Here is a 27,630-nt window from a genome sequence, read left to right on the forward strand (position 1 = left end):
TTAGAAATGAACATATAAAATTTAATAGCTTGGTTTAAAATACATTTTCAATTAAAAAACAGCAGGCAAAACAAAAAAATCAGTTTCATAAAACATACATGACATTGCTGCTACTGTTATAAGACCCGTGTCCCAGAGTATCTTATAGTGGAAAACAATCATCAGATTTAGTTCACATACTTCATTAAGCAGTAAAAAGAAATAACATTCATGTCAATCTTACCTCTATGGAGACTCTAAATCTACTTCCCTGACCCTAGACTGAGTTTCTGTAATAAAACTTCAATGTTCAATAAAAACATGTAAATATATAAATGTATTCTATATATCAGGTTTTAAAAAAATTCCCTTGCCATAGTAACATTATTCCCGTGACTGATGAAGGGAAGCCCAAGCAGCGGGGTGGTGTTGGCTGGGTACAAGTCCCATGGCTGCTCTGCCTCTGCAGGTGGTGGATTCCTGCACGGGGTGGCCATGTGTTGGCCAAGTCTCTTCAGCGCCGTGCTGCACGCCAGCTTCTCTCCTTCAGCTTCAAGCCCACGGGCTCTGTCTACACACCCGTGGCTGTGGATGCATCCACACAGAGTTTGCTCAACTCCGACCACAGAGCAGAGGGGAGCACGCGGTGCCCAGAGCGTCGGCCAGCCTCCGTGGGGCCCATCCATGGAGAAGAAGGGTGAAGGAGGAGGGGGAATGGAGTGGTCTATGAACCAGCTCAGGATTGGTCTGAACACAAATCCCAAAATACTATATTTCATATAAATCATTAAAAAAATATGGCTGGGAGGGACTTCAAGTGGTCACCTAGTCTCAGCACCAAGGGAGAATCAACTACACTTGTGCCAGTCCAGAGATCCCTTTGCCCAGCCTGGCTCTGAAGATCTCCGATGCCAAACTCCACCACCTCCCTGGGCAACCTACTCTTCTCACTAGAGAAAAACCGCCTCAACATCTAACCTGAATTTCTGAAATCTATGCCCATTACTTCTCATTGTGCTTGCGATGGACCAGAACACTCCTGTGTGTTGGGAGGCTGCTCCCCTCAGACTCCCCTTCTGAAGATGACCCCTCACCAGGCAACTCATCCAGCCCTTCCTGCTTAGAAGCCACAAGCTCTGGCTGAAGGAGCAGGCAGCCTGGCCTCTCTGGGACATCCGACAGGACTAGGCTCTGCTGGAAGGGCTGGGTTCAGCACAGGCACAACGCTCCAGTGGAGTCCTTGGCAATGCCAAGTAGAGCAAAAGGCGGGTCTCCTATTTCTTGCAGGCCATGCTCCTGTTTATCAGCTCAACATGGCATTTGCCTCCCTCTTCCAAACAGCAGCATGACACAACTGAACATTTGCTTATGACTCATTAACCGTTAAGTAGAATCGTTAATCATTAAAGTAGAATAATATCCTACTTTTCCAGGCTATTTCTCCAGCCTATCCAAATTGACCTTCACATCCTAGGTAAGGCACTTGCAGCTCTTCCCAGCTTTGTGCTGTCTGAAAACGTTATAAACCTCTCTCATTACCCAGATCCCTAACAAAAGGACTAAGTGGCACTAGATCTGGTACCCAAGCTCATCTGCTCACACTGCAATGCAGGTTTTTGCCTTAGAGCCAAGTGCTGCTGTTTAAGTGTTCCTCTCTCACTTGCTACTAACCAGAGGGTGCCTCTCCTTCATAAGCACATGCACGTGATGAGTAAATACTGTACAGTTTACTGCAGAGCAGTATTTTCTGGAGGTGTCTGGCACTCCCAGCTGGGGCTAGGCTCAGGATAACTTGGTCTCACCACCTCAGCAGCAGGTCAGTACCTGGCAATGTACATACACCAGGAATGCTTAACCTGCTTGCAGCCCCTAGTCCCCGCTAACGCTTGGCCTGCTGCGCCGGGATGCCACCTTCCTCTCTCAAAAGCCTTGTCTGTGCACTTCCAGTTGTCAACATCACAGAACCTTGCAAGCTGGCTCTGACCCATGGGTTCACCCAGCCTAAGCTGCTGCTGCAGGCAGCATCCAGCTGAGTCTTAAGTACACTGCTACAGAAAAAAAAAAAAATCCACCCTCCAGGAGACCTTCTTCCTGACCCTCAGAAGTGAGATTTCAGGGAAATTTCATCTGCTCAGCTTCTCTTGGGACCCAGCTCTCAGACTTGGCCCAAATCACCTCCCAGGGCAGCAGTATGCAGCCGTTTCAGGGCTCAAACTAGCAATCCATAAGAGAAGCCAGGACTGCTGTTGCCTGGCTGTGCAGGAGGGTTTACGAGAGAGCTGGTACCTTCTTCCTTCCATGCAGGAAGATCCATGCTGAACAAGCAGGTCTCCTGGGCCTTCTATGAATGTACACATGTGTGCTCACCTTTGGTGCATGTTAAGGGTTTGTCTGTTTTTAAATAGCTACGTTAAATATCTGTTTTCTCTGTATATGGCATCCTTTTAGATGGGCTTCTTTGCATATATTCACGGTATATACGGAACACCATATTTTATATATATTATATATCACTTGTATGTACACATTTACAAACCTTCAAAAATATATTGCACTTATATACAATGTAGCTTCATCTGATGAGAGTTCACACAGTTACTAAGGCGAGTTCTTCATAAGCAAGGCAGTTTTACATTCCCCCCCAAATGACACAAGTGATTTCAACAGTCTGCCCTGTTCAAGAGTAAACATTATAAAGACTTTTCTCCAACCTGCACGCAATTCCTACTAGTATCAATTAGTAGTTTTGCAGCTCTACCTAGCAGAAAACAGTCCAATAAAATGGTATTAGCTGATAACGGGCTCAAACATGGATACTGAATAGATAAATAAGATATCACCACTCTAAAAGGCCACCTTCCAGGAGTTTTCCCCTCCTGTATTTACTAGTGTTTTATACATACTCTCTATTTAATCACCGATCTTTGCTCACTCATTTCAAGTGCAAATAAGGTCATGAGCATTACAGTGTTCTTTGGAAAGAACAGAAACACAAAAGTATTAAGCAAAACCACTGCTCTGCTCCCCAGAACAAGTCAACACCTGGCTTTCTTCTGGAGAAGGCAATTAGTGTTTTGCCCAACATCCTAAATTATGGGAAAATGTTCACTTGAGACCTCTGTTTAAAATCCTCAGAGGATCCATGATCTTAGATCTCAGTGAGAGTGAGCTTGTAAGATCCTCCAACTTCTTCAATCTGCAACTGGAAGGTATCTTCATTAGAATAGTGTTTCACAATGTTATCATCCATGTTGACCAGAATTCTGCAAAAATAAAATAAGTCAGGGAAATATTACAGTTCTAAATGCTAAAGACAGCAAAGGTGCCCTCAAGCCTCAGAGAGCCTGGACTGTCCAGAGGTAATGCAAGATCCCTGCTCACCTATCTCTGACCCATTGCTTCCTACAGCAGATGTAGCTGTTCTTACCCAAAACTGCCATCAAGGCTTGCAGCTGTGCTTCTAGGATCTGAATGAAAGGGTTAAGTCTTGGCTCCTGGACCAGGAGGGAGGGAGATCTCAGAACTGGTTTGTTTGACAGCTATAAGCAATCAGCACAAAACCCTACAGAGCTCGAAGGGCACAAACAGCCGATGCCCAGCCACTTCATTTGCTGTAACAGTCAATACCTGTGTGTTAGTGTGTGTGCACACACGCATGTGTGCATGCCTGTGTGTGCACACACACAAAGCTGTCCTTAGCAGCATTTTTTTTCCCCACTTATTCTGGTGGGTTAATTCTGCTATGAAAGCAGAAGCCTTGAAACTACATTCCAAAGGTGATTAAAGGACATACTTGTCAAGCCAGAGGGGCTTTGGGGAAGGGGCTAAGACACCAAAGAGAAAAAAGCCAAGAAAATTACTGAGAGATTAAAAGGAAAATCAAAAGCAGACATGTTCAGGAACTCCATTATTTATGTTACAAAATAAAAGGACTGTGGAGTGTGGCCTCTGTGGGGAATGGGTACTTCACAAGTAAAGCTCTCAAATTTAACACACAAAAAACCAACCAGGCTTAGTAATTGTAGCCAAATGTAGACACAGCAAGTACAGTTAACCACTGGAACAATTTAACATGGGTTGAAGTAGGTTCTTCACTGTGAGTCTTTAAGCAAACTGAACTACTCTTCCTCTGACATAATCAACTCTGGTTCAAATAGTAATTAAGTCAGAGAGGTCCCGTGACTTGTATTTACCCAGGAAGTCAGATTACATATTTCTGCAGGACCCTGCCAGCCTTCCGCTCTATGAATGACATTGGAATAGGATTAGTACGTTGTGTGAACACACACATCTGCAATTGCATATGCGCAGTGCATGGAGAAATTATAGACCAGATTTGCCTACAGGTTTGCAAAAAAGGAGTTCATATTCTGAGACAGTGACTGCAGAGATACATACTCACCCTTTTTTACATTTTTTGAAGATTTTTCCTATTTTATCAAAAGGAACATCATACTTGTCAGATATCTAGAACAAAAGAAAGCAAGCATTGGTGAAGCAAGGAGACTGCTGGTACTGTCTTCCACTTACTATTTTACAGACAGGAACAAAAAAAAGGCCTGCAGATGAAAACAACTGCTCTGCCCTATAAAAGCAATACTAAATCCTGAATTACAGCATAAGCCTACAGAGGAGAAACCCTCCTCTGCAGTTTGTCAACTTGTGTGCAAAAAATTTAATCATGTTCTAAACCTGGCCACTGATTTCTCATACAGCAAGCTCCTGCCCCCACACCAAAAAGACCATGCATTAAAAAAAAACACCCCACACACTAGTTCTCATCCTCTCTTGGCTATCTGTTCTCTTAGCGTATCAAAAAACATTTTTAAATTCAGTGTCAAAGGGATCAGGTGAAAACTAGTCATCACAGTGGCTGGTGCAGGAAGAAAATAGCAACAAAGACCTCTGCTGCTAAGGACACGAGCTGATCAGAAATGTCCCCTTACCCAGCAGGGTGACCTCAGTGTGAAACCACAGCCACTAACCATGGCATTTCACGGTACAAACCTCCAGAAAGCGATGAGGTCAGTAACCCAAGCCTGGTTTACTCTGGCAAACTGCTCTATCACATCGACAGCAAGTACCAAACCAATATGTCATTTCAGAGTGCAAAAGCACAGGGCGTTTCCTCCAAGCTACAGTTGTGAGCTCTTGATTCCTTGCTTTAAGAAGACCAAGTGAAACAACAAAGGTGCAGCTTCACTTCAGGACTATGGGTTAAGGGAGGACTTCATAGCCTTCAATCCCCCTCCCCATCAGCCCCACCTCCAGCCTGCCTGTGCTGGCAAAGCTCCACAGCCAGGAGTCAGCTTCAGGTTACAGAACCATCTCTGGGTCTCAGAGCTAACAGCAAGACCTGGCTGTACAGCCCCAAAGCCTCCACCCTCTGAGCACTGACGAGGCATTAGTCACAGAAAGAGACAGCCAGAAACGTCAAGTTTTGAGCTCGTGCCAAACATTACACCATTCCTTGGAGTTAAGCTCTGTATTTCCTTTGCAGCACTACAGCAGCAAGGGTAGTGGAAGGCTATTTTGGAAGTCAAGTACCAGAGAGCAATTTCATGCACGCATGCACAGATATATAAAACCCTTCAAGCACACTCAGAAGTTGGGACTTGGAGCTCTTCATAAACAGGTTATGAAGGGGGAGGGGAGGCCCCCAAACAAGGCTTTGAAAGGCTGAAATAAACCCAAGCCACTGAACACATGCTGGAAATCACTCCATCTTCTAATTAAAATACCCTCTCTGACGTGAGGGACATCTACAGTGGGAGTCTGTTGACAGAGTTTTGACAAGAGTAGGAAGAGACCTATACAGCTGCTTCTGCAGCTTGGCCAAAGCAGAGCCTGCATAAGAAGCGAGCCTAGAAGGCACTTTTTCCACCAGCACCCATCATTTTGGGACTCTCTCAGGTATCTAGTTATCAAGCTTGACACACCTGGATTTTCAGGAAGGCTGAGAAACACCTCCTTACACCCAGACCCCACAGATGCGAGGTAAGGTTTAAAAGGAAAGGTTTCTGAAGTCCCTTAATAATGAATTAAAGCATTATTTACATTACTTTCCATGCTATCAAAAGAAAATCAGCCTTACATTTCTTATCCAGGAAAGCAGGGACACAAGCTGTGACTGAGAGCTTAGCTTCTGTGGCTGTCCAAAGTATGAGGACTGGATAGCCAGGGACTACACTTGCTTTTTCTCAAACTGGAAGCAAGGACTATAAAACCTTCTTACTTACCGCTTCCATTAGACCTTTCAGAGACGGTGTCTTTAACATTAGTGCATCAAAGACTTCCTCCGACTCTTTTCGGACATACAGCAACACTGAAAAGCAAATCAGAAAGAGAAATTTACTGCATAATTGCTCCTCAGAAATTATCTCTATATGATAGTGGCTAAGTACAGAGTAATACGCATTTAGGATCTCATGAAGAGATATACATACATACATACTATGTACATTGAAGATTGCATCAAAAACACGCATAGCTAGGTTAGCTCAAAACATACTTTTTGCACACAGAAATACTGCATGCTCAAACATCTTTATTATCAAAATACTTTTAAATTTTCCTCTATTCGCTGTTTTCTCTATTATTTGAAAAAAGGTTATATTTGAAACGCAATGTTCTGGTTTCAGCTGGGATAGAGTTAATTTTCTTCCTAGTAGCTGGTACAGTGCTGTGTTGTGGATTTAGTATGAGAATAATGTTGATAACACACCGATGTTTTAGTTGTTGCTAAGTAGTGCTTATCCTAAGTTAAGGACTTCTCAGTTTCCCATGCTCTGTCAGCGAGGAGGTGCACAAGAAGCTGGCAGGGAGCACAGCCAGGACAGCTGACCCGAACTAGCCAAAGGGATATTCCGTACCACAGGCCATCATGTTCAGTATATAAACTGGGGGGAGTAGGCTGGAGGGGCTGATCACTGCTTGGGGACTGGTCAGCAGGTGGTAAGTAATTGTGTTGTGCGTCACTTGTTTTTCCTCGCTCTCTCTTTTTGTTATCTTCCTTTTCATTACAATTATTGTTATATTTTATTACAGTTATTAAATTGTCCTTATCTCAACCACGACACACATAAAAGTGGAGAGCAAAACATAGAGCTTTGAGACTCTTAGGTATCCATATCTCACAGGTCATCTGCCACAAGACTGCACAATAAAATTACTTTGCAGATGCTACCACAGCAGGTGAAGCCATCCTAGCCATCTCCCGATTTTTAAATAATTTATTTGTACAGTCCTCTGCTCCTCCTGCGTTGTCTCATCTCTTCCTACCCCTTGCCACGTTTCTGTAATACTTGTACCACCCCAACTGACACAATGCAGACTTAGTCTCCTGCTAGGAAGGGAAGAAAGAATAAGAAACTTAATTAGGTAAGCATCCCTAACATTCTCAAACTAGCAGAGAGTCTCTCTATGTAACATCAGCCTCATTAAAAACAGCATTAAGGCTGAGGAATAAGCCATGAGATCAAGAAAGCTTGGACTTTAACAGCTTTGCTGTGTTTAATCCATCTTCTAATGACTAGGTATTGGAGCCTGGATTGTTTACAAGGGTTCATCAGCCACACCTGACACACCTGCAACACAGAACAATTACTGGCATATCTAATTGAACAAGGTGAACTCAGGACACCACAGCACCTTGATGGTTTTCCTCTGCTAAAGGCAGGTTTAAAACAGGAGGACTGTAGATTTAAAAAAATGAAGACAGCACACACACTCAGTTACAGCACAGGTCGGATGATACACCAGCCAAAGGAGAGAGAATCCCATGGGTCTCGCTGTATGGCATACAGCAACAAGAAAAATCAAGAAGTCTAATTTCCTTCTGTAAAATCCATCCTTCCTTAGTAATGTATCCAGATTACAGAAGTGCAGCCCCATTAAGGTCAGACTTGCTAGACTTAACCTTTGCCGCATCACAAGATTAATCCTCATCTTTTAATCCTTTAAGCTTTGTCGTGGTCCTTCCACACACGACTGTCATCAGGCAGGTAATCCTCTACACCATCTCCAAAGGGACCTCTCATCTTCCACAACACCACAGCAACATCCAATCCCACATCAGATTTCAAAGGTTGCCAACAGGTTAAAAATAAGCAGAATATTCTCTCAGTTAGGCTCTCAGCAGTGAACAGCCCATTTTCCAGCACCAGGAAAGATGCAACAGTTTTATGCCCAGAACCAGTCTTGGTATTCATTGCTTTAAGTCCTAGAGAAGATTTCCAAAGTATTTTGTAGTGGATTACGTGATGAATTCTCTCCCCCAGTCCACCAAGGAGATTGGTAAACTGCTCTCCTCCTCTGAGTCTCTTTCCTTACAGGTTCAGAGCCAATTACTGTCCAAGTTGGCAGAAAACCGCAGCAATTCTGACATTGTAAAAGATCTGCAGAGCTGAACATCCTGAGATACAAACCCTTTCTATCACTACTCAAAGCCAGAAAAAATCAGGCTAAAGTATACTCCAGAATAAATTAAAACAACTCTTTAATCTCAGATGCATCTCTCTATCATGATGGACAAATACTCCAATAATTCAGTCTCTGAAAGAAGAAAATAATACCTCTTTTTGGCTCTTCTATTCTGGCCATCTTATTCGGAGTGGCAATAAAGTCCTCTTCACCGATATAGGCTCCTCTCTTCAGGTTGGAACTGTCATTGACAGGACAAAAAGTTAGCAGTGGTACAATTACAGGGACTTACCCCTCTGTCTGAGGGCAAGACTTCAGGAGGCTGAAGCAATGCAGCTCTTACCTTTCACCCTCCAGTTCTTCTGAAGCAACAGGAAGGACCTTTTAGAAAAAAAAAGGGAGGGGGGGGGAGATTTTCTTGACATACTCAGAAAAACACATGCTGAAATATCTACATAGCTAGAACCTCATGTGGTACTCAGTCCTCGGAAAACACTACAAAGGGCTCTGAACACTACAAAACAAAGTTGCATAAGGGCAGACCCATTAGCTGGTGTAACATGGTCTTGTCAGCAAAGCTCTCCCCACCCCTTTAAGTGCTATCTGTTAATAGCGACTTTACAATAGCTTTGTTTACATTAGAGTCACTGGCATGGAACAACAATCCTGCTGCATCCAGCACGAGCAGAGGCCCAACAGCATCAAGTTAAAGGAGAGGGAACCCCTGAGTCCATGGCAGGAGCTGTAGGGGACCGGCAGATGGCTCACCCACCCAACTCACTCGTAAGCACATCAGTGCAGGACATAAAGGGAAAACAAGGCTGTCAAGTGGGGACCCGGCCACGGCTACACTGCTAGAAGTAAGATGCTTTGGTCCAAGCAATAGACATTGTCCTTCATTTAATATACAAATAATACTTGCACTTAGGGTTGTGAAAATTTTATCCAAGAACTAGAATTTATTTTCTCTTATCTTTCAACCCTGTATCAAACAATACTTTGACTCAATCTTCCAAAAGCCAGTAAGCATCTTCTTTACCTCTTCTCTTTATGAAAAATTAAAGGATCTCATTTCAGAGAGACAGGAACATGCAAGAGCTAATCAGCTTTCTATCTGGACTAGCAGAGTCTTCAGACAGAGCTCAGCACAAGAGCCTTCATAGGAAAACATGCAGAAGTCAGCCTTACAGGTACAAGTTTATTCTCCATTCCTGTTAGGAGTTTAGGCAATGCTCTTAAAAAGTAAGGTTTAGATTCTGTTAGAGCATGCAAGAACTCCTGGCACAGGAAAGTTCAAGATTTTGAAACTTGGTTGCACTCTAATTTTTTCCCTTCCAGCTTCCTGTCAGCTGGGACTTTCCAGGAATGCTGAGGCAGGGCGCTCTGGCAGCAGATCACAGAGCTGACACGCTTGCCAGTTCCACAGCAGGCTGGAGGAACCCAAGGCCTACAGAAGCACACCAGAAACCAAATGGATTTTACAAGAGAAAACCAGCCTGCAGTTCATTTAATGAACTCTCAGCTGGAGATGCTTTGGAAACATCATTTCAGGTTCATGGAAATAGGAGTTCACAGGCAAACAATTTATTCATAAAACACCCCCAGTTAACTCCAGCCAATGTGACTAGGAGCAACATCTCTTGCTCACACGAGGCTCAGCCTGTATTTGTTTACAACATCAGTACAAACAGTCTGGCATTTCATATGTATATTCAAACACACAGCATCCTAGGCTTTTTGCAACTACATCCCATAGCCTTCCTCACCCCTACACCCAGGAGCTTTACTCACGTGAGCACCACGCTGAAGGTTTGCAAAGTGAACATCAGGAATGAAAAGGACCGGCTGAGTGTCGAGATCCATGAAGGGCTTGAAGATGGTGATGTCCGTACGTTTGTGTGAGGGAAGCATTGGCACTTTGACATCAGAAACTGCAGACACCAAAGATTGGAATAGAGGATAGTGAAGACACTGATGGAGCTGTGGCTTTCCTACATCATTTAAGAGGCACATACACTGTTGAACAAGGGTACTGTGTAGTCAGGGTCAAAAGGGAGAAGCTCTTGTGGCAAAGGAGTTTGAAACTGGGCTGTCTACCTCTCAGATAAGGGCCTAGACCCTGAGGAAACAGCTTGTTTCACAAAGGAGTTTTCTCCATCTCTTCAAGTGAGCTGTTTGACTTTGTTCAGATATTAAACTGGGCTGGAGAATGATCTGGCCACTCATCCCAACAGAGGAACACAGGTCTTCCATGTACCCAGCAAACCATCCAAACAGAGGACAAAAGCTAGTCCAAGTCCCCTCTTCTCCCTATTCATTCCCTCAAAAGGTTGTTGGATTTCCAGTACCAGGAAGGCAGAAAGACGACAGAGACAACTTGCAACCCACATGGTTCCAGTTGGGAGTCCCTCAAAAAAAGACAGCACCACAGAAGCACTATCACACTACAGAGGTGGTACAAATACTGTTTCTTGCAAGATGCTACATTTAGAGTTACATTTCAATTCCACACTTACAAATGTTATATTTTTGTTCATCTCATTGTTCATCCTGGCCACCTCAAGCTGCCAGACCCCAGTTCATCCCCCACCAGGACCAGCGCTGTCTCCCACAGAGACCTTCAGCTCTCACAACACACCAGCTGATGTGACAAGCCACCAAGTGGACAGACTTCACCCACAAAGACCCGTTTGGGAGACAGTGAAGCAGAAGGTGCCTTAAACTGCACTTCAGACAAGTTCATGTCAAACTGACCCCAGCTGAAGACTTCCACTCATTTTACCAAGTGGAAACATTTCAATTTTGGGTCAAAACAGCTGCAAGCAAAACACTTCACTTCTCATGTCTTCAGTGGGAAACTTACTTTTTTCTTGAACTTGCAAAACTGATTTTTTTTTTAAAGATTGTTCAATCCTTGTAGAAAATAACTTAGTCCAGAAGTAAAAAACTATTTCTGCTGTTGATGAGTCCATGTGCACATGGCATTTGTGATCCTGGAGGTGGGTGTAACAGCTATGGCTTAAAGCAATCAAAGATTTCCCACACGAGAACTAAACAGCAACAGATTGTACTTTCCAGGAAAATAAAGGTCACATAGGGCTAAGCCCAAGCCTAGGAAATTCACACTGGAAAGCAACTTTTGTGAAATCACAAGATCCTGGAAATCTGTACTGAAACTGCACTTTCCAGACATTACGCAAAGGGCTGCATGCAGTAGTCTTTTGGGAGCCGTTGGAGCTACTAGATTTATGAAATGCTAACAGTGTGCTAAACCTACCTTTCACCATGTACTTTGGGAAAAAAACCAAAAACCCAGCCCTTTCTGCAACTGCCCTTGAGCAAATGGGTTCCCTCATAGCATAATCTTCTTCTGAAGCTGCTCCAGCAGCCTGTACCTGCTGTGTCAGGAAAATCCTGCCCAGCAAGCTGTGAGGTGCTTGCTTGTTGAACCAGTTGGACTGTTAATACAAGCACACCGAGCAGAGCCAGGGAGAGCAGACACCTGTCCCGTGCAGAGGAAGAACAGGGAGATACATTTTCCTCTAAGCAGCTCTGCTGGTGAATAACTAGTCATCCAAACACAGAATCTGTTGCAGTCATCTGCAGCAGTTAAATGAAAGATGCTCAGCCAGAAGCAGCTCCACAGTCTTTATGTACTACAAGTGCTGAAGCCTTCACACCCTTCACAACTTCTATCGAATTATTTACTACAGACCATTTTGCTCTAGAAGGAGTGAGCATAAGTCAGGGAGGCTGGAGGTTCGGTCCCAAGGCTACCACCACCTTGCTGCACAGTTATAAACACATTTTTAACATAAGTTAAAGCCTAAGTTTAGGATCAAGCTGGAAATGCTTGGAACAGTTCCAGTACTTGTTGCCACATAGAGCTGAAGGGGCTCCAGCAGTGCCCAAAAATCACACACTCATCCTGTCATTCCACCTGCTAAAGACCATACCTGATTGAAAACATAGCAGGACCCTGTCTTGGACAGGAAGAACTAGGTAGAAGTGAAGTCCTAAGTGACTCAGTACGTTGCAAAACACAATTAGTGGCTCCATAAGCAACTGCTTAAAACAAACACTATTCCACAGAGGATAAAAATTGACTTAGGACAGTTCTATTGCACAAGTTATTTGTAACCAAAATGAGATCCAATATTTAAAATACTGATGGAATAATATCTACTTACAGGCATTCAACTGAGAGCTGGGGTCACTGCACTTGCCTTTTCTTTTGCTTTGCTTTCGTTCTTCATCCCTGATCTTCCTCTCTGCTCCCTGCCAGACAAGAGATTAAGGGGAAGGGGAAGAGAGAGAGGGAGAAGGTCTTTTTAGTTTTTTGGGTTTTTTCAGCTGCAGAGGCAGGAACACCGATTCTTCCAGAGCTGTGTTTGTGGAGGTCAGTTCCACAGTACCCGAACTGCAGGTTTGCCAGTGTGCCGACTTTCAAGTCAGATGGGGATATGACGACAAAAGATACCCACAGCTATAGCAACTGTATGAAGTGTGAGATGAAATATATCTAAAGTGTTTAAAACAATAAAAATCTGCAAGTTCCTTCAGTTCAAGAGTTCACTAAATCATCATTAAATCCTGATCTATAAAAATCAAGCCATATGTGGACCACCAAGTGCAAGATACCTTCCTCCACATTGCCCAAGGATCCAGCAGCAGTTATACCAGCCTTCATTGATCTCAAGCTGAACACATGCATAATTTAAAGCAGGCATTACTTCTCTTTTTATTAAGGCCAGGCTATGGGGGAATCCACAGATACTTAGACAGGTTCTTGCCATGGTTCCTGGCCCTCCAAAGCAAGCAGCAGTGGGGAGAGAACTATATTTTCTGCAAGGTGCAGACAGCTATGACAGAGAGAAGGAAGTAAGGAGTTTGTGTTGGAATCATGTTCATTCCTCCAGCTCTGCCCAGATCTCCCACATGACTGTAGGTTAAGGCAGGGATGTCACGTTGCCAGTCGCATAAGGTGATAAGCCCAGAGTAGATCCAGAACAATCAGTCCCGGTGCTACCACCAGATCACTGCCCCACCTGGTATACACAAGTTCTACCTGTCTCCCAACATCCTCCTGCAAAACAGGGTAAGAAGTAACAGTTATCTGGCCACAGGATGCTATTGTTTCTCATTCCTACCCCTGCAAAGCTGTCAAAACACACCCACATCCTTGCACGGTGCTGGAGGAAGACTAGATTAGTTACGGCAAACAAGATGTCAAAAAGCATGTGGCGATGGGGTGTGGAAACTGTGCCTAACACACAGCATGAGAGAAGGGCAACAGCCCTCCCAACCTCACTGTAAATCAATATGTGACCGGATGCCTATGCCTGCTAGGTAGCAGTGGGCACGTCTGCACTAGCAATAAAAAGGAAAGTTAGCCTAGATATTTGATGTGTGTTAACATATATCACCTTTTCTCCCATCTAACAGCAGGGACACAAGCAGCTTCAGACAGCTGCTGTGAAAGAGAGGAAAAATTACTAATGAAGACACAGCCATTGCCAGCTTTGCTTGACCCTGTAAAGCTGATACAGCCCACTACATTTAAGACATCCCACCTAAACCTCAGCACATCTAGAGCTGCGTCCCTCTGCAACTTCCCTTACCAGAACAGCTGCAACATCTCAGCTTGACAGCAGAAAGATCATATTTGGCTCCAGGCCTGTCTTCTACCTTTCACATGGAAATAATAAAGTCCTGCTACTCACTGTGCTACAGAGAACAGCTTCCTCCTGGAGAATGGGTTAATCCATCAAGAGCACACATTTTGAGAAAACCTCTGCCCTCCCATACCTACAGCCAGAGTTCTGCTTGAAAGCCAACTACAGGGGCCCAGATAAACACATCTCAAATCCCACATAAAAAAAGAAAGTTGTGTCTCTGTAACAGGCTTTTCTGCCTTGCTAGCAGAGCTCAATGACAACCAGGACCAAACACTTTTGAAGAAAAGACACTGGGAATCCTGTATTCCACAATTAGGGAATAAATAAGCTTATAAGAAAGAGGTTTTCCCAACTTCATCACCTAGAGAACAGCCTACAGTCTGAAAAGCAGTAGTTCATACTCTTATCTATGTGTTAAAGGCAGTGGGTTGGTTTTTTTTTTTTCTTTTTGTTGTTCTTTCCCTCAAAGTCTCCAGTTGGGTAATGGATTCTTGGGCTGAGAAATGGAAGAGGCATTTTAGGGAGAGCTGCCTTCCCTACCTCCTGCAGAGGAACGTGATGTATTTGATAAGCAGCAGAGATGCAGGGAGAGGATGTGCCATCGAGACACAACACACTGGGACCCTTCATGACACCACAGGACTCCCCGCTTCCGCACATGGGCTGCATTGATCAATGTGCTTCAAAGACAGAGGACTGCTCCTCATCCCCTCTCTGCACACCCTCTCGTGCTGGACGCAGCTCTGGCACACAGCCCACGAGCTGTTTGAACTCTTCTTCTGCCTTGTGGCCCCAGCAGCTCAGCTGCTGGCCAAAAAACTAGACAGAAGCCAGCAAGGTGCACTCGCAGCCCAGAAAGCCATTTGTGTCCTGGGTTGCATCCAAAGAAGCGTGACCAGCAGGTTGAGGGAGGTGATTCTGCCCCTCTCCTCCACTCTGGTGAGACCCCACCTGCAGCACTGCTTCCAGCTCTGGGGTCCACAGTACAAGACAGGCATGGACATGTTGGAGTGGGTCCAGAGGAGGCCAAGATAATGATCAGGGGGCTGGAGCACCTCCCCTATGAGGACAGGCTGAGAGAGTTGGGGTTGTTCGGCCTGGAGAAGAGAAGGTACCAGTGAAATCTTATTGTGGCTTTTGAGTATATAAAAGGGCCTTATGAGAAAGATGGAGAGAGACTCTTACCAGGGCCTGTAGTGACAGGACAAGGGGCAACAGTTTTAAACTGGAAGAGGGTAGGTTTAGGTTGGACATAATGAGGATTTTTTTTTTTTTTTTTTTTTTTTTTTAACAATGAGGGTTGCAAGACACTGGAACAGGTTGCCCAGAGAGGTTGTGGATGCCCCCTCCCTGGAAGTGTTCAAGGTCAGGTTGGACGGGGCTTTGAGCAACCTGATCTGGTGGAAGGTGTCCCTGCCCATGGCAGGGGGGTTATAACTAGGTGATCTTTAACATCGCTTCCCACCCAAACCATTCTGTGATGATGCAACAGAAGGAACAGTCTCGGTGTTGCTGCCCATCCACATGAATGCTGCCTCCAGCTGCCTTGCACCACCTCTCTCCTTCCAACAGGACCTCACTTGCTTGTTCCTACCATCCCATAAAAACCTTCCTCACAGCACTGCCCATCACTACAAGGGTAACAACAGGTTCCATCATTCAACACTAGCTACAGCCTGTGAAATCTTGTATTTAATCTTCCCCAAGTGCATGCTTAGTCGAGGCACCACTTACAGCAGAGAAGGTCCTCTTCCTCTGGGACAGGTCACCCCCATACCTGCACAGCCCAAATATTGCTGGGCTTGTGCTGTAACATGCCACAGGATGACACCATTACACCCATGCTATTTTACTCAGGTCTTGAAACTACATAGTATTAGATAAAAACCAAAAGCCCTGGGCACCTGTGGACCCCTTTCCACAGAGAAAGCACAAAGGGGAAGACAGAAACACACGAAGAAACCTGGTCTCAGTGGCAGCAGCCAAACACTAGAAACGGGTATCAACAGCTTTCCCTTTTGCCCCAAGCATGGGAACCCTCCTCCTTCACTCCTTTCTCATGCAAAGGCCACCACACAACATTAACTAAACTGTTGGACCCTCTGTAGGACATCTATTGATTTGTACACACAAAAAAGACAGCAGAGGACTACCATGCCAGTGTCTGGGTTCAAAGTCAGTTCAGGCATGCAATGCAAGCACAGCCTTAACAGACAAAGGAACAGAGGGGACCTACACAGAGCTGTCGCTGTTAGGTGGCCACAGAATCATCATTTCGTGCTTTTTTTGCCAACAGACCTCCACACTCTAGACTTAGTCCTCCACGAAGTAAACACAGATAACAGCACTTCTGCAGGTAAGAGTGGCCACACGAGGACAAACACATTAAGGACTGCAATACGTGTGGATACTGTAGTAACAATGGTCCTGTAAACATTCAAGACCAGCCAATTGATTACCTAAGATCCAAAGCAAGGTGGAAAATGGGTGCTCCTGAAATGCCAATGCTCTTAGAGGAGGCCTGGAGAAGGTGGCCAGCATTAGGGTCTACAAGTCAGTAGCCACAGCTGTAAGGACAAAGGTCTGCTCACAGGAGCACTTGCCCAGTGCCTCAAACAAGCAACTGAGTACACAGTTTGATTCAATGTGGTGACAAGCAGTATTCAGCTTGTTGGCCTCCGTCTCCAGCTCTCATTGCCAGACCCAGTTCAGATCTGAAAGGCAGCAAACTTGAACACCATTTCTATAAATGCAAGTTGCAGAATCATCAGGCAGCAACCTCACATTGGCTGCATGTTCACAGAACAAACATCGGTCAGATTAAATACAGAAAAGTAATCTTTTCTCCTTCCCTCCCTCCTCTTAACTTTTGCAAAGTATCTGGAGGAATAAAGCAGGAGCAAAGGACAAAATCCCAAAGGAAAATAAAAGATACACTGGCATTACTGTACTAATAGATTTGCTGAAATTTATGGTATAGACTCAAATGGTTTCCTTTAAGCTATGTACTGACTACATGTCTGCCTTTTTATTAACTGATTTGTCTTATTAGCAGTGGCACAAGCCTGTCAGTAATTTTAGCATGTTGTCAGTAATTGACTGGACAACTTATGAGTAAAAGATCTCTCTATTCCCTGCAGCAAGTCTGTACTTACTGGTATTGCAGAGAATACATGCTGATAACACACAGGACTCCCAGATAACAAAAGAGCTTTAGATGAAACACTTGCCTCGGTCTCATTTTAAAGGAGGAAAAAGGAGAAAAAAGGCCTGAAGAAAGCCCATGAGACCCAAGCCTCTTAGGCTTACTGGCTAGTCTTTAAGATAGCTCTGGAGAGCATTCGTTAAGTCCCTGGTAAATTCTTTGCAGAAACCATCACAACAGAAGCTATCTCAAGAGGCACTTCAAGGAAGATGACTAAGTAGCTTTACACTGGCAGGCAGCTACAGGCAGCTTCTCCCAACCATGCAAGAAAGCAAAGGGGCCTATTTAAAAGCATATAGATGGACAATAAAACGTGGCAGGATGAGTCAATGGGATGCTACAGCAGAGGCAGACTGCAGAGGGCTCCATATAGTTTGGGAGGTAAGTGGTGGCAGAGCAATGGCATGTGAGATGAATCTTTGCAGCAGTGTCTGGGGAAATGACAAGGCAAGACCGCACAGCATGCAACCAGTGCAAAGCTAGTACAGGACTCAGGAGTGGGGGCCACAAACCCATCTCGGACCTGCAGCTGCACAGAGAGGTATTTGAGATAGCACTCACAAAGAGTCTGTGCTGTGAAGATGGAGTCCGGATGCAAAGAATGAGAGGCCCTAAGCAAGTAGGATGCTAGCAAAACAGGAAGGCAGTGTGGTTCACAGCAATCAAAAGAAGATCTGGGGAAGTCCAGGCAGCATTTATCCCAGCCTAGAAAGATCTTGGTCACTCTGGAAATAGCAACATTGCACATTACTTGCTTTGGTCCTTCAAAAGACTGTTCAGGCAGGAACAGGTTACAAAGATTGGGAAACATCCTTTCTTCACAAACTCAGTCAAGCTTTTATGACTGCTTTCAGCTCAGATCCTGCTAGGTTTCTTTCACAGCTTCTGGTGAACGGTGGCTTTGGGAAAGGTGTTAATTCTCTGTGTGGTAAATGAATCAGGCAAAGCAGTCAAATTACAGCATCCACCCGGCTTGTAAACAGGCTTCATTATACTGCTGTATCTCATGCAGTACAAAGAAAACAGCAACATTTTCTGTTCACAAGATGTGCAAGGTGTTGTTTGGGGTTCTTTTATAACAAATGCAGAGAGAACACACAAACACATTTAAAAGGACCAACACAACATAGCTTGGGCAAAAAGACAACCCTTCACTTGCTCCCATCAATTGCAATGATTTCTCCTACTGAAGGCACTCTGCGGGACTTTCCAGGGTCTGGAGTACTGACAGCCAGTCTTCTGCCACTGACTGACCTTTCTCCAAAGTCAATGTCTAGGAACACTTCTCTGCTCCAGCATTTTGAGAGCAGCAAATTTATCTGAGGTCATCATAACATCTATGAGCCAAGTAGAAGGGCTTGAAATTTTTTCCTTGCAAAGGCTGAACACAGACAGGAATTCTCAGTGAGCCAAAAATAGTAAATGGCAGAATTAGAAAAGCTGCTAGACTGTGGAACAGCCCTTCCCAAAGGGTCACTGGCACATTGACCCAACCTCACCTTGTCGCAGAAGACTTTAATCTGGCAGTAGGCTCTGTGGACAGGTTTGTTACTCCTGTTATTGTAGCTGTAGGTGTCGATCTGAAGATTCAGAGGCAGGCCTTTAACTCCCTTCTGAGAGGAGAAATCCGTGCTGAGGCAGTTCACAGAAATGAAGACCTGCAGAAGAGGAAAGCAGCACCCATCAATAGTGACACATAGACTCCTGGTTGGCTGCTGAGCAAGGAACGACTCAGTGAGTGCCAAGACCCAAATGCTGGTCCTTGCCACTACAAGCAGGACCTTCTTTATTCTGAGAAATCAGGCAAAAACCTCAAGAAGCAGTACAACATTCTTAATTCTTTAAGCCATTACAGGGGACAAAGCCACTTTGTCCAGAATGGATTTCAACAAACTCTCCAAACGTTATGAAGACTCCACCCATCCTTCCCAGATATTTCCACTCAAGAGATTTCAAATGCCGTCATCAAACTTTTAGCAACAGCAATCCTCCTACACCCAATCCTCACTGCCCAGTGTTTTACCATCTTGGTAAGAACACAACCATGCTTTGAAAAATTTATGTTACTTTGGGCAAGTTAAAACAAAGCTTTCCACGAGTTTTACATAAGCTGCTGGGATCACAGCTTATGCTTGAAACTACTTGGGGATTTTTTGTTGTTGATTTCTTGCAAATGATATTAAAAGCTTTAAAAAAATATTAAGCAACATGTTATCTTTAAATATAGGAATAATGTCATTACTTCAGTGAAAGAGTTTCTGTGCTTTACACTTAAAAAGATGATCACTATTTTGAATATTCCCCTGTAAGACCTACAATACCCTGTTAATGTTCAGATCAAAAGGGAAAGAACAATATTTTCATTACTCTAATAGAAAAATTGAATTATGGGGAAAAGGAATTAAGAGTGATTTTGAACGTATCTAATTTCATTTTCATAATCGCCTAAAAAAAAAAAAACCACCCAAACCCACCCACAACCAGAAAACAAGCCCAATGCTGCTTAACAGAAGGAAGAAATATCCTTGTGTGGATATGAACAGACAGACCAGAGTACTTTTTATCCAGAACATGGGCTTGCTGAGTGCCAGGCTTTTCTCCAGACACAATCCTCATTATTGGCATCTCTCAGAAGAAGCTGCAACGATTAATTACCACAAATTTACAAGCTACCTAGACCTGCAATGGCTCCTCTCCTCTCTGCTTCAAGAATAAAGGCTGGGAACCCACTGCTTTAAAAAAAAAATAAAAGCCTTGGGAGCCAGAAGCACCTTGACAGAGATTTTGCAGAGGTACTATCCCCCTACCTGATGGCTTACTTATTGTGCTACTACCACGAAGTAGTACATTTGACAGTCTCTGCAGTGAGTTAGTGCCACCTCCCGGAGCCATCCCGGTGTTGCAAAGTCTCAAGGTAGGTTTTGAATAGCGTATGGGTTTGGGTTGGATTTGTGGTTTTGCGAAGTGCTTATCATGGGCTTCTTCGCACAGGTTCTGCAACATCCTCTATTAGTTTTAACAAAAGAGGGGAAATGGAAATGTAATAACTATCACCAGCTCTTTTTTCTTTTCCCCCATATATAACACAGTAGTATAAAAAGCCTGAGGGGGGGGAAAAAAAAAAAGAATAGCATAGATAAGCGTCTTCTCTCGTAATGATTTGTCTGAATGTTGGAGATTCACACGCAACTTCTAGCAGCCCCTGCAAGCACCAGCTGCCCCAGAGCAGGGAGGCAACTGCCAGCATACCAGCTTAGCAAACAGTCCCCATCCCTTCACTGGTGCATATACACCCCTGCTGAGTCCCGCTTGTGCAAAGGGACATTGAAATGTGTGAAACAACATCTTAACTCACACCATCATGGCATGCCAGCAGAGTCCCATCACCAGCCACCCCAACCCACACTGCTTGTTCTGCGGTGGCCCAAGCCAGGACAACTCACAGGGACAGCAGCACGGAAGGTGAGCCAGTGCTCAGTGCCCGCTTGCCTTCCAGCCTCTATCTCAGCATCCCAAACCTGTGGTTGTTCCAAGACAAATTTTTCTGAAAGCATTAAATACATCCCAAGTCACAGCCAGGAAAATTATTTTAAAATAAGCTCTTCTCAGTCTTCCCCAGACTAACCCAAATGATGGCTTTGCCAGCTTTTATCCACCCCCCTTCCCTTTTTGCTACCTTCAGCTTTACAAGGGCATTTTGCTTGCAGCACTGGCACACCCCAGGGGAAAGCTTCAAGGAGTCTGAAGAGCTGCTTTCACCCACTTTGGAGCTAGGTAATCAGATGTATGCACAGCCTGAATAATTGTGTTCCCTGAGCTGAGGTTTTGTTTTTTAAGAAGAGCCTCAACTCTGGTGTTTGCATATTTTTACATTTTAAATTTTAATTTTAAATTTATTTATCCATACTGAATATTCACACACAACTCATGTCTGAAGAAATGACTGCATTCTTCAAGAAAATATGCCTGAGCAGCCATTTCACATCAATTTATGTGAAATCCCTTGTTTGAGTTTCACACAGCTGGACACTGGTGGACTAAACTTTCAGCATCAGCCACCAGTTCCCTAGCAAGCAATGTCACTTCTTCATCAGATAATCCAGGGCTACATTTTCAGTTTTCATGGCTTACCAGCCACCCAAAACCTACACAGCACACTGGGCTAAAGGTAGAAGCATTGGTCTTAGCACAACAGACACATGCTACAGCAGCAGAGCTGCATGGGTATCCCATGGGAATTTGGGATTGCCTGTCAGATGACAAAGATTATCCTCCTACTTTAGAGTCTCCTCATTTGATTAGCTTTGGCTTTAGCAGCTGACTTCATTTTCATGCCATTTAAGTCTTCAGGACTCTGGGCAGAAGATGACAACTAAAACCTAATCACCTCTGAAACAACAGAGAGGCAGCCTGTCTTCTGCTCATACAAAGCCATTTCAGTTCAAAAGGATCATCTACTTCTCCCTACCCATTCTGTACCTCCTACTTTTGAGCAACTTCAGGTTGCCTCAAGTTCCACAAAAAGGGAGTTTTAGCAAACAGCATTTCCAGTTTGGGCTAAAAGAGTTTCAAGCCAGGTGCTTTTTGTGATTTGACTTGCGTTCGAAAAGAAACATAAGGCCAAGTGTGACTGTGCCAGCTGCATCCCCACCCCAAAATTGCCAGAAGAAAGAAAAACATAACCGCAGAAGTTGCTCTGCGTCTTCAGCCTGCTGAGCAAGATTCCTTTTCATGTGTCCAACCTATTTTTCTAAGGGCAGTTCCGCATTCTCAGCTATATTAAGATTTGTTGTTACTTTTAAAAAAAACATTTTCATCTCACCTCCCAAGATTCAACATAAAGACAGCGCTTAAAAATAGAGCATTGTCAAGCCAGAGCACTTACAAACATGAGTCAAGCCCTCAAGAGTTACACAGATTTGCTTTAGAACTGAGATTTCTAAAAGGATTATAATCTATTCTCAAGTTATTTTGCTTGCTTGTCAGTTAAGACTTTAGTCTATATTTGAATCATATTTCCATGTTTTTCTCTCCAGTGAAAGGCTTTATTTTCTTTTTCTGTCTTGTTGATTTCTTCATGCTTTTTTTATTATTAACAAAAGCTGAGATTCTCATCAAGACAAATGACTCCACAACAGCGAAGTTTAAAGGTAAAACACCAATGAGCATGAAACCTGTGAGCTGGTATGAGCTGTTAAGCTCCCTCCTCATCTGGTGACCTATACCCCAACACGCTACAAACCATCCTCCACCCAACACCAGGTTGGGTTTCCTGCAGCCTTTGGGGCAGACGAGCAGCAACCCAGCCACACAGAGGAGAAAACCGAAAGCAGAAGGATTAAAGCACCTCCTCCGGGATCACGCTGGAAGTCAGCGTGGGAAGAAGCCAGACCTCATGACTTCCCAGTCTGCTTCAGCCACCTGACCACTCACATCCCTCCTCATCTAACTTGGAAGAAACACACCATGCCTACGTTCAAATCTACGAGAAACAATCTTCCATTTTAATAGTGCAGAAAAAAAAAATTAATCTGGCAGCTCTGCTGTGTGCCCTCAAGGAAGGGCAGCAGAGACAGCCAAGTTCTTTCCACACAGCACCTTTTTCTAACAAGATCTGCCTTTCAAACAAACCAGGAAAAACAGGCATAATTAAAGGGCAATCAAAGCACTGCAGGAACCTCGCTGTCAGCGAGATGAAAGATGCCTTTTTTAAATGAAGGCTTGCATACCCAGATCTCTTCTCCTCGGTTTATCTTGGATGCCGTGCTCTTTTGTCACACAAAAAGCACCAGCAATTTTGATTAGTCCAAAGGCTACATATGCAGCAGCTTTAGATGAAATGTCACCTTGTACAGCCTCTTCTGACTCACTGCAAAGCAAAGTTGAAAAGGAATGATATGTAGGTACACATCAACAATGTCTGGGCTTTCCACAGGTAATGGCACCACAGGCATTACGGTGCCATAGGCAACTCAGATGGGTACTGCCACACTGTAAGCTCTGGCCAGTCCCCAACTAACACAGGCACAGATAAGACTGTAATGGCCACATAACAGATCTCCCCATTGTGCAAAGTCTTGTACATCCTTCTGGATGAGACCCTACACAGGCAGAATCGGGACTATTCCAGTCTGATCACCTTGCTCCACATGACTTTCATTTCAGTAAGAGACAGGTAAATTGAATTCACCTCCTCCTATTTATGCTCCATAATATTTTTGTACCCAGGGGATGAAGACATCACTCAGTAATCCAAGTCCATTGGGTATTTATTTCTCTGTTGAGAATTCTGATAAAACTTCAGCTCTTTTCTAGCACTAGTAGACAAAACCCTCCCATTTTAATGTTATATTCAACTTAAAATTGTCAGGATGCTTTTGATTTTGGATTACTGTGTTTGTACAGAATACAGAGTTTGGAGCCTACAACACAACAACCAGGGACAGGTTAAATTGCAATGAGCTTCTTTCCAGGGAATGCAGATGGATGCTGTGTTTCTTGACCTTGGCTAAATAATTCCAGTGTTCTGTCCAAGACACAGTAGGCAAAGGGATTCCACTGTGTCCTGGGATCATTTTCCCAACACAAAGGCAGTGTCTTGCCTGTGGTCTGATCACCACACATCCTACTCAAAGAACAGCCTGAGGCTGTGCACAGCCCTTGCACAACAGGACCCACCGGACCTATGCAGCATCTTGTTTTGCTTTCCCTTGGAGCAGCAAGGCCATTCCTGTGGTCTCTGGCCAGGGACGGCAGCAGTAACTGCACAGCTGAGTTGATTTACCTGTTATTTTCACTTTTTGCAGGACAAAGGGTCACAGAAACCCTCAACAAAAATAAAACCCTCAACCATTCCCTGACATGAAGAGGAACCTTTGAGGCTACAATAGCAGATTAAAAATCAGAGGAACAAATAAGGAAAGGATCCATCAGACCTAAATAAAAGGACTTGGGTATGGACCAGAGGACACAAACCAACTCCCTCCTCCTCTGCCTGCACAGACTCCCTTGGAGAACCAAGACATGCACCATCCAGCACTAGGGAGCGGGAAGCTACACAGCTATCGCCAACACCAGGACACAGCTGCTCCCCACCCCAGCTGACAGCAGGAATTCTGGGAATGTCCATGGAAAGCCCAGCAGCCACCAGGTTGCTTGGTCTCCCACAGAGGAGTGTGCAATTCAGGGGTATGCAGCCATGTGGTCACAGCACTCCTTGCTGGTTAGCTGAAGGAGCAGCCCTAGGCCCAAATTCCACAAACAACTCATCAGCCCTCCACTAAAGAAAAACTACCCAGAAGCTCAAAGGTTGTTATTTAAGTGCTGATGGCTGAAAGCATGTGGTTTCTCTAAAGGCTCAGACAAATATAAACATAAAGAGGGAAAAAATGAAGTATCTTCTCTAAAGATTGGTCCAGGTGGATGTGTACAAGATAGGTCTTAATGTGCTTCATCTGTGCTGTGACCTGGCTGGATGCAAATCACCTCCAGCCCAAAACCTTATAAATTACACCAGCACAACTCCAAGCCCTTCTGAGAGGCAGAACTGTCAGCCTGGGCACTGTGCTGTGCCAACATAGCTACATGGCTTCCAGGATTGGTGCTGGGTCATGGCCAGGCAGCTTGGAGTGCAGGCAGGGCAAGCACAGGTCTGCCTGCACACATCCATGAAGGCATGTCCTAAGAAAGCAGTGCTGGGAAGACTGTTCTGTCTTTAAAAGAAGACGAAAAAAGCTTGGTACAGATCACCTGAGAGGTGGCTAATCCTACTGCTCTCACATTTGTTTCTTCACCTCCCACATGCACCACAGGTTTTGCATCAGCAGGAGGCAAGCCAGGAAAGAGATAAAAAAAATTGGGTAATTCATGCACCTGTGGGCTCCCCAGCCACCTCCTGCCTTTGGGATCGGACGCTCCAAATAAGGCTTGTCTGGCAGATGTGCGATAGGGCCACATCCGCTCCAGCTCCACTCAGCCAGACCCAGCACCCTCCTGCTCACAGCCCAGGGAAGTTAGTTTGCATTCAAACCTACCAAGCCCAATTTGGGTGACTGACACAGAACACATTGCGGGTCCCACACCATGCCAAGGAATGCTGAGTGGGAAATGTAACCCAGCCCCGGATAGGAGAACATCCTCCTAGCAAGTTCACTCCATCAAAAAAAAATGAATGGTAATGAAAGGAAAATGTATGTTCCTGCTCACAAAGAGCAACGCTGATTGTTATTCCAACCTGTTCTGAGGCAAGGAAATACAGGAACGTCTCTGCTCGCAACACGTGGGAAACCCGGGGATACAGGTTCCCAGTCCTACCAATGCTTCCTCCCACCCCACGCTCTGATAAGATAAAGGTGTGGGGCCAGGTGTCAACTTTTGTTGGGTTGGTTGGAAAGAATGTAAAAACAGCAGTTTGGCAAAAAAATTGGCAATATGTTAAAAAAACAAAATAAACCAAAAAAACTAACCCCCCAAAAAACCACTAACAAACAAACAAAACAACCCACCTACCAAATAACCTCAACAAAACCCCCCCAAAACAAACAAGAAAAAAACAACAAATAAAAAACCCTAACACAAAACTCAAAGAATTATGTCTACAAAGGCACAAAAACGGTTGAGAAGGAAGCTTTGCCATCAGGTATGAAAGGAATGGAGAAGAGGAAAAAAGTTATCTCCCACTTTTCTCTACAGAAGAGCTAATTTCAGGAAGATTTCTCTTCCAGCTTTAGGAAACACATTGTGAGCTCCGTAGTTGGTTGGAAGACCAGACAGATGGTGGAGATTGGGACACCAAGTTCTGAAGAAAAACTGCAAGCTGAGAAATTGCTTCTAATTTGCAATGCTTAAAATCAAGGGCAACACATGCTTATTTTTAAGAAAACCCAGGACCGAGCAGGGAGAGGTCTGCATTAAGAGGCAGGTAGGCAATACTTGCTATGACTTTCCTATGTCAGTGCTCCAAAGGCTGTGTGTACTTGTGCCTCAAACTACTTGTGGTCTGCAGCCTTGGCTTCAAACCAATCTCTTTCCTTTAAGTATGTTTGACTCATCACATTTCATAGTTTCATTTCCAACTAGCCAAACCTGTACCTCCTCAATGCTGCTGAAGGTGGCAACACCTTCTTTAATGAGGCATATGACTGCTGTTTCATTACAAAGGCATCCATATAAATGCATGCAATATTCATCAATCAAAAAAGTTGAAATTCTTCCTACAGTGAACACCAAGTAAGGATTATGCTAGAATAAACTCTTAAAATAGATCAGTGGTGTACACCCCAACCTAGTTCAAGTTGTAGCAAGAGATCCACCCTCTCCAAAAATTGAGCTCATGTGAACAAAAAATCCTGCCCAAGAACTAGTCAACACACATAAGGATCTGCCAGAAGACCACCCTCGTTGCCTAATCTGCTATTTCAAATTAGCCTCAAATTACTTTAATACAGGACCATTCCACTTCTCCTGGAAAAAACAAAACAGAACACTCACAAACCAAAAAAATCCAAAACAACCCCCAAAACATTAACTGTTCGTTGAGGGTGTCACTTAAGAGATACCACAGCACCTTCACTTTGGTGGAAAGACAGCAAAAAGCTCTACCAGAATATTCTTCAGCTCTAAATGCTCCTGTTACACCCTCACCATGTATCCCTTTTTAGCAGAAAGGGTCTTTTCACACAGAGCATCTGGCTTAGAATGCCTTTTTTTTTTTTTTGAGGGAAGGAGTGGGAGGACAATAGAACCCTTAATGTGCAGTGACATCATTTTTGGCTCCTGTCCCACCATCCAGCCTAAAGCAACCCAGACAGAAGACCTCCACGGAGGCCCTTCTCTGGGAGCTGCTGGAAGCAATGCTACATTTCAGAAGTGACCCCTTGGCAAGCGTGGAAGGGGTGCCCCAGCACACCAGGGTCCTTGCACTGTTAGGACTACAAAGAGGCTCTTGCCATCATCAAGCAGACAACAACTAACTCACCCTGCTCCACCAGGCAGGAGCTCAGACAAGATCTGAGCAAAGCTGGATCCAGCAAAGCCAGTTAACCCTGGGGAAACCGATCTGTCCAGACTGTTCAACTGCCACTGACCTGAGAGCAGGCCGTGTCCCCAGGCCAGAGTTAAGGGACAGAGAATTTGCTTCACAGCCTAACGGGTAACACAGCAGAGGTAACAGGACAATGGCCAACATTATGAAGAGTAGCAGGAAACACTTGAAAGAAGTGTGCATTTAACCATGCACATAGCGGCAATTTTCATTAAAAGACCTCTAATGGGCACCAACCAAGAGAGGGAGAACCGGGCATGCTGTACAGATCTGGGAAGAGACAGTTCCCAGCCTCATCATGACCT

The 27,630-nt window shown here is 44.4% G+C and overlaps 1 protein-coding gene across 2 annotated transcripts in view; it reads right to left on the minus strand.

Annotated features, from left to right (window-relative positions):
• The window catches only part of GRHL1 (grainyhead like transcription factor 1), a 44,279-nt gene continuing 16,649 nt past the window's right edge, over positions 1–27,630 (minus strand). For both annotated transcript variants that reach the window (XM_074861572.1, XM_074861571.1), the window contains exons 9-16: positions 18,783–18,941; positions 12,591–12,678; positions 10,192–10,331; positions 8,744–8,781; positions 8,553–8,641; positions 6,219–6,304; positions 4,382–4,446; positions 1–3,242 (exon numbers count right to left, since the gene is read on the minus strand). In XM_074861572.1, coding sequence (XP_074717673.1) covers positions 3,128–3,242; positions 4,382–4,446; positions 6,219–6,304; positions 8,553–8,641; positions 8,744–8,781; positions 10,192–10,331; positions 12,591–12,678; positions 18,783–18,941 — 780 coding nt within the window. In that variant the 3' untranslated portion in view covers positions 1–3,127. The remainder of the gene's footprint in view (positions 3,243–4,381; positions 4,447–6,218; positions 6,305–8,552; positions 8,642–8,743; positions 8,782–10,191; positions 10,332–12,590; positions 12,679–18,782; positions 18,942–27,630) is intronic.

Source organism: Strix uralensis, chromosome 3 (assembly GCF_047716275.1).
Source record: "Strix uralensis isolate ZFMK-TIS-50842 chromosome 3, bStrUra1, whole genome shotgun sequence".
Taxonomy (NCBI): Eukaryota; Metazoa; Chordata; class Aves; order Strigiformes; family Strigidae; genus Strix; species Strix uralensis.